Here is a 12,211-nt window from a genome sequence, read left to right on the forward strand (position 1 = left end):
AAGATAATCGTGTCATATGTCTATTACTTTTTCATATACTCTTGTGGGACTAATAGTTGTTTTGGAGATTGTGGCACTAATAACTGTTTTGCAGATCATGACCTTGAGAAAGAAGTTGGTTTTGTTGGCTGTAATGGGTTGGGGTGTTTAGGATTTTATTTGTTAGGTGTGTTTTGCCACGGCATTGCCAAAGGGGGAGATTGTTAGGTTTTATTCTTGGCAACCCCGTTTGACAAAACTCCTTTCAGGTGTATTTTTTTTCGCACTTTTATTTCAGTGAGGCTATGAGTGTTTAGATGCGAATCCAACCCGAATTGTGCTTTTCAGAGAAGGTACTACCTATGTTGTCAAATCCGGAGACAAAACATTGTGTTGATTCAATTGTAATTTTTTGTGTTTTTGTTCTGTCCGCTCGAGCGGAGCCTTGTGAGCTCGAGCGTAGATTAGCAGGTCTCAGTATTTTGTCAGGGCAAGCAAAAAATACTGGTGGGTGTGATTTTACGCTCGAGCGGATTCTCCTACGCTCGAGCGCATCTCAGTTTGTTCGCACGCAGTTTTTGGTGAGTCCGCTCGAGCGGGCTGTGTTGAGCTCGAGCGGACCGCACGATCCCAGATTTCCAGATTTGATTAAAGAGTTGGTTTTCTTCTGAATCTAGGATTACTTTTGGTTCTCTATAAATACTTGGTTTTCTTCCAAAACTAAGGGATTGATGGGACTTCTCCAGATCTTATTTTTGGATCTTAAGGTTTAGATCTGGAGAGATTTTGCTAGTTTTCTTTGATGTTTTGATTGAGTCTTCAACTCATGTTCTAAAGAGAGTACATCAAAGGTTGTGTTTTGTTCTACAAAAGAGAGTGTTGTTCTTCAGTTGTGTATTCTGAAGAATTCGAGCCCGAAGCTGTGGTGGAATCTAGAGTGGCTCATCAGAAAGACAATTCCGTGGTGAAGATGGGGTTGGAAGAGGCACATAAAGGTTGGTTCAATTAGGCGTTGTGGATTCGCTAGGTAATTGAGAGTATACCTGTGTAATTCCTTTAATTCTTCTTAGTGGATTGTCTTGTGGCTGTTGCCCGTGGTTTTTTGATCACAGTTGGAGGTGTCCAATTGTGATTTTTTCCACGTTGAATCGTTTTGTCTCTTTGTCTTGATTGTTTGATTGGGATTGTTATATTCTGCTTAAAATTGATACATAATCACAAATCAACATCTAGGGGATTTCTAGATTTTTCAAAAGTGATAAAACACTGATGGAGCAGACAATTTATAGAAAATTTATCAACTTATATTCTGTTTTACGTTTATTTTTTATTTAAATTCCACCCAGCAGTGCACTACCTAGTTGTCCATTCTAATGCCAAAAATTCCCAATGGATCATTTCAAATTTCCATTGGTGGTGGAAACTCACTCCATTTTATTATATCTGATCTGTGGTGATGAGACAAGTTTAAGGGCATGTTGTGATGGATATCTTTTAAAATTATTCTTTCTCCCCGCTTTTCCTCATTTGATTGAATCATGGCTTTCATTATGTTTGAGTTCACACTCAAATCTTTTATTAACTGCCAGTTCCTCATTGAGTTTTATTAAAATCGTTTGGTTTTTACAAGTAATATTGTAGGACATCTTGCAAAGAAAGTATCACGCCATTTTTGGAATGTGTGAGAAAGGGACATACTAGACTTCTTTCCATATGGATAATTAGTGAGTGGTATGCCCTGTGTGGTGGAGAGTTACACAAATTTGGAAAGAATTAATTAGAAAACCATTTTTTTGCTGTGTTGTGGTCATTGTGGAGAGTTAGGGATGATTTATTTTTCCAAAGTATTAACCCTAGGAAATTGGAATTAGTTGATTTGATTATAAGTAGGGGTTTCTTTTTGTTTGAAAGCCTATGCTTCCATGATATATTACTTAGTGATTTTATGATGAAACTTAAATTGAAAAAATATAAAACAAAACAATCACACAAGCACACAATGATTTACGTGGTTCAGCTATAAGCCTACTTCCACGGGCGAAAAAGGACAGAGGAGTTTCACTATGAATGTAGAGAATACAATGAGCCCTCCCTCTCACTATAACCTCTTTATACATAGGATTATGTGGGTCGAGTTTGAGACATACTCAAAACAGATGACTTAAAGCAACAACAATCATGCTCCATTAAAACCTCAATTGAAAATCTCAATGGCAATGTTGGCGTTTGGTATGGTATCTCTGAAATCCTCTTGATACCCCAATACCGCTCCAAAGGCATCCAATCGCAAACTTGTTGTAGACAGCCCTTCTTTGGCATCTTCCTCTAATCTTTTCTGCACTTTACAAGCGTGAAATTCACCGAAGTCTTCAAAAACAATATCATCCGAATGTCTTGTGGCCATGCAACTATTAGGTACTTATCCATTTGATGCTGAATGTGACGTGAGCAAATAAGGTTTGGGAAGATTGAATGTACTCAAGAATGATGAATGAAGAATACCTTGTGCTGCTTTTGGATGAACAACTATGTTTCTTTCCTCTCTGATACTCCTGGTGAAAACACCATCTGCAGCCGAAACAAAGGGATGGCCTAGTAGCATATCGGCAGTCCATCGTGACTTCGGATCCCTAACCAAGCACTTCTTCAGAAAATCTTCGGCCTCTTCTGAGAACCCACTCGGAATTTCAGGTATTTCTTGTGTACTTGCTATTTTAAACAAGATAGTTACTCTTTCTGTATTCTGGTTGCACTTCCAAGGTTCTTTTCCAGTCAATAACTCCAAAATCGTGCACCCTAATGCCCATATGTCGGCTTCTGGTTCATAATCTTCATGGCGAATGGACTCCGGGGCCATATACAGTGTAGTGCCCCTGATTCCAAGCTTTCTTCCTTTTTCTGTCAAGCTCTCTCCAGCCTTCTTTACAAGCCCTAGGTCAGCAATCTTTGCAGTTCTTTCTTGGACCGTATTCATCTTTTCATTCAAATCCATTGACAAGTCATCCACAAGCAATATGTTCTGAGGCTTGATATTGTAGTGAATATAACCCTTTTTGTGAATGTAACTTAGACCCAGAAGTACAGAATTTGTGTATCGTCTAACCTCTGTCTTGGGTAGTCCTCTGGTGTAACTCTGAATGCGATCAACCAAACTTCCACCAGCAGCATACTCCAACAACATGTTGTACTATTGCTCTCCGTCTTCGATCGTAACGTCATCCCCAAAACAACGAAGAATGTGAGGACAGTCTTCAAACTGACTGAACAACTCTCTTTCAATGGAAAGCAATTGGGAGTTGTTGACAGGGGCAGATTTGGTAGCCATGAGAGAAGGTAGTAGTTCATTACTTCTTGGTGGTGAAACAACTGCAGCCAGGTACACCATTGCAGAACCTGCCTTTCCCAGTATTTTCCCTCTCCTTCACATCATTACACTCCAAGAAAACTCTCTCTCTCTCTCTCCCTGCAAAACTCTCTCTTTCACTCTCAAAGAAACAAACTTCACTCACTCTCTAGAATTTGCTGATAAGTGATAATGTTAACTGTAATCTATATATATAAGGTTTTGAGTTGCTTGGGATGGAAGCATTATTACGAGATTTGAAATTGGAAGTTGTTTACTTGTTTGTTCTCTAAGGAGTTGAATCCTTAGAGGATTCTATTAGCTCTAGACTTTTAATTTAGTTTGGATTGGATTTCTATGTTAATACATTATAGACTTTTAATTTAGTTTGGATTGGATTTCTGTGCTAATACATTTGGGTTAACTTCTGAATTTCCTAAAATAAGATTTGATTTATTTGTAAGTATTTTTTATAATAAAAATATGAACATGTTTTACGCATATTTATTAAAAAATTGAACTTAGGTAAAAAATTATATATTTATGTTAACACTATGAAATGAATAGTTATATATATTTATGTATAAAAAAATTATCTAAGATAGAATCACCTTAAATTATAGGTCATATTCTAGTCTTAATTTTACACATTATCTAAAAAATTGATAAGCTAATTAGTGAAAACATTTGATAATAATAAATTTAAATATTGTGTATAAATTATGTTTATCAGTTATTGACTTGTATGAGTTAGTTTGGGGATTGTAATTCTAGTCGATTTTTTTTTTTTTTTTTTTTTTACATGAATATTAGGGTATGTTTATTTATGAAAGATTATCCAAGCTTATTTAAATATGAACCAAGCTTATTTATGAAAGATTGGTCCATATTTAATTTTTTAATCTTTTTAGTAAGCTTGATTCATATTTAATTTTAAATAAATTATTAGCCTTTATTTAATCTTGTTCAATAATTTATATTAATTTCCACTTAATCTTTCCTAACTTTAATTTTAATTAATAGTCAATAAATAATTTTTCTCAATTTCATAATTTTGGTTAAAATTTGAAGGAGAGATCTTAAAATTAAGATTAGGAAAAATTAAGTGCAATTAATATAAATTATTGAACAAATTAAATTTAATTTAAAATGGCAAATTATATTTAGACAAATAATATTATGACACATCATTATTAATGATATAAAATTTCAAAAATCTAAGAAAAATAGATGGGAAGTTTAAGCAATAAAGACTTAACAATATTTTGCAATTATATACCATATAAAAAAAAATTTAAAATGGGATTTAATTTTCGTATATCAATAATGCTTGAGGCCTCGAATTTGCCTCGAATTTCAGTTTTTTTTTTTTTTGGTTATGTGTAGGGGTGTGCCAAAAAATTAGACATCCCGCACCAACTCATTGTACAAAATTATATTGAATTAACAAATTTTAACCAGCAGCCTAACTAATCAGTCAATGAGGTTGGACTGGTTGAGTGATAAAATTGATTGATCAGTTAAACTGTTAGTTAAATTTTGTTAATTTCATATAATTTTGTACAATGAGTTGGTGCAAAATGCCTAATTTTTTGGCACAATACATAACCACTCTTAAAATAATTAAAAAAAAAACTAATTAACACAGCCCAAAAAAAAAAAAAAAAAAACAAGAATTTGAGCCAAATTCGAGGCCTCTAGCACTGCTGTTCTTATATATATGTGATTTAATGATGGACCGTCGACTGGTTTTGGTTTCAATTCGAGCCTCAAATCCACTTGAGCTAAAAAATCGGCCTCTTTTAAAAAAAAACCAATCAACAATGCTAGGTAGTTCAAAATTTTGTGGCTCAAATGACTCAAATCACTAAAAACGACGTCGTTTTGAGTGTAAATGAGTGTAAAACGACGTCGTTTTGACAGATTTGAGCAATTTGAGTCACAAAATTTTGAGTTACCAAATATTTTCCAAAACCAATAAAACCAGCGATTAAATTGGCGCCAATTTGTTCGAGCCAGTCCGATTTGTCATATAAGGTGAAATTTTGAAAAATGTATTCCCCAAGGCTTAAACTCAAGAACTAAAGCATAAGAGACATTGCTAACCACTAAGAGCAACTACAACTACACTTTATTTTTCACTAGCTAAAGTATAAAAAAAGTGTACTCTTTATTTTACCTAATTAGTTTAGTTATTGTGTGTTCCAACCATACTCTTTATTTTAACTAGTCATTCAAACTACCCTAACCAGTTTTTAAAATAAAAAATGCTATCTATATACATTGTTGTTTTTTTCATACAATGCCACATACGCACCAAATGCTAATACGGTTGCCAATGTGACATTTGCGATAATATTTTTAAAAATAATATTTTTTAATATTAGTTTTACAAAAATTATTAAAAATAATTTTTAACGAATATTTAATTTCTTTTATAAAATGTATAGTATGTGAATATATACCAACATATGAATTTTGTGGAACCATTGGAAGGGGAAGGAAGGGAAAAAATAAAAGAAAACAATAAAGAATTTTTAAAAAAATAACAATACAAAGGAAGTTCTTCAATAATTGTAATTAATCAAATTAAGAACAGAAAGAACACAAATTAACTAATCGAAAACCTTACAAAGGTCAATGAATAAAATAAGGGGAAAAAAAAAACATAAATAGCAAAGTTAGGAATAATCTTCAAAATAAATAAACTATTTCCAATTCAAGTTGTTACAAATCTCCATGTTAATGCCACAAATGCTCAACTAGGTTTACTTGGAGTTTAGAATGAGTTTGTCTATCTCTGATGCGATGATGATTTTGAATGAATTCATAAAGTTCGAGTGTGCGCTCGTGAGACTTTCATCGATTGCATCATAATTACAATCTATATTTTGTTCATTTCACTCATCCTCAACAATCATGTTATGCAATATTATACATGCCTTCATTATAACTTCAAGGGTTTCAACTTTCCAAAAATGTGCAGGTTCTTGCACAATTGCAAAACGTGCTTGGAGCACTCCAAATGCTCATTCGACATCCTTCCTTGCCGACTCTTGAGCTTTAGCAAAATGTATTTGCTTATTGGCTCGTGGAGATGGGATTGTTTTAACGAATGTTGACCATTGAGGATATATACCATCAACGAGATAATATCCCATTGTATAGTCATGTCCATTGATTGAGTAATTAACTTCAGGAGCACGCCCTTCAGAAAGGAGAGAAAATAAAGAATAACGTTCTAGCACATTGATGTCATTATGAGATCCCGATAATCCAAAAAATGCATGTCATATCCATAGATCATAGAAAGCATTGCTTTTAAAATAATAGTTGGTTCATAGATGTGACCACAATACATACCTTTCCATGCAGTAAGACAATTCTTCCACTTTCAATGCATACAGTCAATGCTCCCCAATATTCCAGGAAACCCATGATTTTTCCCCACTGCTAGTAATTTAGCAATGTCATCTTTGTTAGGTGTCCTTAAGTACACATCTAAAAAAATTGCAATCACTACCTCAACAAACCTTTGTAGACTTTTTATTGCAGTGCTTTATCTAATTCTCACATAATCATCTACAGAATCTGCCGCTACTCCATAAGCGAGCATCCTCATAGCAGCAGTCATCTTTTGAAAGGAAGACAGACCAAGAACTCCAACAACATCTTTTTTCTGGACAAAATAAGGATCATATGCTTTCACCGTAGATAAAATAAGAAGAAAGAGACATCGACTCATTCGGAACCTCCTTCTGAATAAATTGGGAGGATATGTAGGAGTTTCAGAGAAGTAGTCTTGATAAAGTCTCTTGTGGCCTTGAATTCGATTACGATAAATAATTGCATGACCTTGAATGGAACCATGATGTAATTCCAACTGTCTCTTATTATTTAGTCGCTCTTCTTCTGAAGCAGCTATTGTAAATATCTCCAATTCATTATCAGAATCAGAGCCATCAATAATCATATTCATTACACTATTGCGAGCCATGGAAATTAAAAGAGGAATGAAGGTGAGAGATAAACTACTGAAAATAAATATGAGGTTTGTGTTTTCTTCTTAAACTTTGCAAGTTCCTGTCTAACAACTTCAATTTTCTGCAAAATCAAATTTATAAAACATATTAGACAACTTCCAAAATCAAAACACCAGCAACTTACACAATCTGTATTTAATTCATCAACTAATAGAAATGTCTTGTAAATAAGTAGGATTTCAATCCAACATACAAAAAGCAATTATATTTAGCCATGGAGTAATATGTCTCTTCCCTTGGAGTTGCTCTAAGCCACCAATGCTCCTTGTAGAGGCGAGTAGCAGATATTTCGATCCGTCTAAATCAATCGAACTGAATCGATCCGTCATATTTTAGACGGATGCGTGATGGCGAGTGGATGGTTGCGGATTGATTTTTTCCAATTCGTCTAGTTTCGAACGGATGACGGATTTGAGTTTCATTTGGCCGTAACCGAACCACCAAACCGTAAGCACCCCTAATAATTTGTAAGACTTTGTATTTTTAATTTATTTAGATATTTTGTTTATATTTTCAATTGAAAAAGAATTTAGATATTCTGTTGTGTTTTTAATTTGGAAATCCTTTTATCAAATGACAAGTGTTGATATTTGGTATCTTTGTATGAAAAATGTAAGGCTTAATTTTGTTATTTAAAAAAAAAATCAAATTAAATAGATTTTAAATATAAAAAGGTAATAAAATAGTTTTGATAATGGATGATTTTTTTTATATGTATTTATTATTGATATTTGACAATTACTTGATAATCTTTTGGTTATGTTGAGTTAGATTGTTAAAAAAAAAAAAAAAAAGTTGACAAATTGTTGTATTATGTTTAAAAATTGTAAAAGTTTAAACCGCCAAACCGATTCGCATCCATTCGCTAATCTGCCAATCTACTCAATCTGTATCCGTCAATTCGACGGATGGATGCAAATTGATTTTTTTCAATCCGCCAATTTGACAGACGGATGGCGGATTGGAGCTTTTCAGGCCGTAATCGAATCGCGAACACCCCTAACTCCTTAATTAAAAATTAGTAGATATAATCTATTTATTATCTTTTAATCATTTTCTTTCATATACTAATATAATTAATATTTTTACAAGTAGTATCAATACAAAAAATAAATGTATAAATAAATATAATTCATAAATATATATAATGTATATTTAATGCCTATTTTTATTTAATTATATTTTTTATATATTTATTACATAATTATGATGTCACGGTTCGACTTAACGGTTGAGCCAATGATCTATTCACCTAATTTCTTTTCTAGTACATTCACCAATTCAGTTTTTAAAACATTTAAACCTTACTCTGGGGTATGATTATTATAAGGTTAATGTAATTCAAGGATTTGGATTAATAAAGAATCCTTAATGAAAAATTGTAAAATTTTAAATTACTTTGAACTCGTATATGGCTTTGTGAAAGTGATGGTGGGTGTTTAATATCATTTCATGGCATGCCGCTGAAAATTTCACTTGTACCAATTTCAACACTAATCTCATTGTATTCTATGGGTCTAATGGAACGTCTTGTTAGACCATTTCTAATGGTTATTCAAATTTGTCATTAAATTTAATTTAATAATTTTTTTTTTCAACGATTTCATCAAATAGGTATCAAATTTAAGATTTTACTTTTCTTTTATTAAATTGAGGACTAATGTACCTTTCATCAAATCGCTGTTCATAACTGTTTGATTTTTACCACCAGATGTCCTTCGGATGACCACCTTAAGGTAAAAATTTGTGAAAAAATTACATTGGTCGGTCAATCTCCCGGATGACCACCTCAAGGTAATAATTTGTGAAAAATTTACACTGGTCGGTCGATCAGCCGGACATCCACTCAGTCGATCGGTGTTCTGATGAAACTTCAAAAACCTCCGTTAGAGCATTTAATATCAAATGAAACTTTTACTCAAATTTAATACACCGTTAGAGATGCTCTTAGGGTTAAAAAATGTGTCTAAAAATTATATAATTATTTTGAGATATGTAAAAAATATATTAAAATAATAAATATTTTAATTTTTTATATTTGTTATTTGACAACACTTAAAGACCTTCATTAATAGGAACCCGGTGGTGTTACATGCACCAATTAATGTACACACTAGTGTACCAACTAGTATTATATCATTATTACTGACCTCATCTATTATACAAATTATAATATCAAAAACTCCTAAAATTATGTCACATCATCTATTAACTAGCCTGAATAATGTGGCTAAACTTGAGAAAAGTGAAGTTCCAATTGCTCCAAATTTGCGTTTGTTTCACACGTCAAGTAAAACCCAAATCACACAACACTCTCTCTCAAACGATAACCTCGTTTCTTTCTCTTAGCAAACTCTCTCTCTCTCTCCAACGCCGACTAATGATGACACCCATGATCACTAATGAACCGAATTTTTGAGGAAAGAGAAAAGAAGCATTAGTGTGTGTGAGAGAGAGGATCGTTTGAGAGAAAGGAAAGAGAAGAGTGCGAGTCTGATTTTGGTTCAAAGTTTGCCACATAATTTTTGGGAGGAGGGGGGAGTTGAGACACATTTTTTGTGTGGATTAAACATGTCACGCCCCCAAAATAATACAATAAAGATAACTCATATGCGGAATAAATATGAGAAGCAACATACTTTCATATATTAGAGTTCACTGTTTAACAACCAGTTAAATGCCATGTAGGCTTACATGTTTCCAAGTCATTGCTTGGTTACACAAATTGAGTCTCGTTCATTACATCTTAAGCCCTTGGCTTTACAAATAACAAACATACACACATAAGGCATAATTAAGAAGCTCTTGCTTCGCAAAACTCCGTCCACGCTATTGCCTTGGAGGAAGCATCTCACCTGTACCTGAAAATGGTATTCCTATATAGGGTGAGCCAACAGCCCAGTAGAAATAATCTAACACAATTTATGAGGTTTGGCAAATGTATAAATACCACGTACATAAACAATACCGATCCTGAAACATCCACAAGACCTGCATATCCATATGCCACTAAGACCAACCTTATTCCATTTTCCTTTAATTTCATTTCCAGTTCATATATATTACTCAATTCATGATTTAAATTCATTATCTTTCAACAATCACAATGAACTACAACTCAATGATTTTTCAATTGTGCAAAACTCACATAAACACTTCAAACCTGCCATTTTACGGATATTTTGTTCGAAGGAATTGACACCCATTTATAAATAAAATTTTGAGTCTTTCACCCAGAACACTCCGGCCAACTTGCTTTAAATGGAGTCCATCCCCTTTCTTCTCCCAAACAAATATACACATGCAATGTATTTATAAACATAATCACATATGGAGTACATCCCATTTCTCCTTTCAATAAACATACATATACAATGTATCTATAATATAGTCATATTCAATGACACTAATAATGGATTAGCATTAAATCGCCTAATTCTCATGTAATTTCTACAACAATCATAGCTATCCTCTGCCGATAGCCCAATGCAATTATTTCTAAAGAGATATTCAATATCAAAATAAATAGTTTATTCAAAACTTTCATAAGTGAGATAATACATATCCAATATCACCATTTATAATTACAACCTTCTAATTTCACATTTTCAATGTTAATCCCAATTATTTATGCAAAATAATAATTTAATCAAAATTAGGGCAAAATCTCCCTTTCACCAAATATCAACCCAAACACCAAAATCAACTATTTTGGCAGAACATGATCTTATATTCAAGCCTCATACTCGTTTACCTTATATTCATCAAAACCCCTCTTTTCATTTCACACCCAAATCCTAGATTTGTCCAAACCATAACCAAATCTCATCATCTATACACAATAGCAAATAACTAAGCTAAAAACCATATTAGAGTGTAGAAAATCCCTACTTCAACTTTGAAGAAGAAACGAGTTGAAACCCCCAAAATCAACGATGCCTAAACTCGATCTCCACCACACACAACGTAGCCCTCGCCTAGATAACCAACTTTGATGAAGGACTTGGATCTAAATCCCAATGGATTTGAAGAAATCAAAGATCTTGTGAGGTTTTTGGTAGGAAATGTAGAGAGAAGGGAGAGGAAATGTTTTTAGAGAAAGAGATATATACAAAAAGTGACATTTAATCAGCCCAAAGAGAGAAGAAAGGGAAAAATTTCGGATCTACCTAACTTCCCGCACCTCCAGTCGCACCTGCCTTTTTAGCAGTGTGCTTCAGCCCCCTGCCCTGTTTTCCGCACGTGCGGCCCTCTCCCGCACTCCAGATCGACCGAGTAGACAAGCAACTTCGAATGCGTTTTGCATTTTTGTTTTGAGGGGCTGCCCCTCAACCCCCGCCAAGGGGCGCTGCTCCTTGGACCCCCGCGAGCTGATCGGGCAGCTCGACCCCCGCCAGGCCCAGTTAAAGTGGTAAAACATGAAAGAAGGATTGAAACCGGGATCACTACAAAACATTTCTCTTAAAATTGAAGGTAGATAATTGTGATATCTTACCCTCATAAGACAAAGTGTTGAAGAAGAAAGGGGAAATTCCACCAAATTATCTCTGTGTACATCTTTTCTCAATCCACACATTTAGTAATTTGATTTTTACTTCTTTATCTCAGTCCATACACTTAACATTCCAAATATACTCTCACCTTCTCTATGCACATCCTCTCTTTCTATCCTTTCTCACTCCAAAAACTTTAACCCTAACTACACCAGCTACCAACGACTCAAGTAAAAAGAAAATAAAATTCAATACAGATGTTGAATGCATACCACCAAGAGAGTCGATGAAGCCATAGACATCAAGCATGAGAACTCGATGGACCAGTGCCCTCACTTCTCTTCTTTGTCTCC

General features: G+C 33.7%; 2 protein-coding genes across 2 annotated transcripts; both read right to left on the reverse strand.

The window, feature by feature from the left end:
• Nucleotides 1–2,173: 2,173 nt before the first annotated feature.
• On the reverse strand, nt 2,174–3,160 carry LOC114262322 (mitogen-activated protein kinase kinase kinase 20-like). Its single transcript, XM_082918853.1, has 2 exons — nt 2,482–3,160; nt 2,174–2,346 (listed from the first exon to the last, which is right to left on the reverse strand). The coding sequence occupies exons 1-2, from the start codon at nt 3,158–3,160 to the stop codon at nt 2,174–2,176; spliced, it is 852 nt and encodes a 283-aa protein (XP_082774979.1).
• Nucleotides 3,161–6,351: 3,191 nt separating this feature from the next.
• LOC114278528 (uncharacterized) lies at nt 6,352–7,319 on the reverse strand. The gene is made up of 3 exons (XM_028220599.2): nt 6,897–7,319; nt 6,686–6,713; nt 6,352–6,530 (listed from the first exon to the last, which is right to left on the reverse strand). Exons 1-3 carry the CDS (start codon nt 7,317–7,319, stop codon nt 6,352–6,354), a joined length of 630 nt encoding a protein of 209 aa, XP_028076400.2.
• Between the last annotated feature and the right edge of the window lie 4,892 nt (nt 7,320–12,211).

This window comes from Camellia sinensis, chromosome 3 (assembly GCF_055761805.1).
Source record: "Camellia sinensis isolate YWXY chromosome 3, ASM5576180v1, whole genome shotgun sequence".
Classification (NCBI taxonomy): Eukaryota; Viridiplantae; Streptophyta; class Magnoliopsida; order Ericales; family Theaceae; genus Camellia; species Camellia sinensis.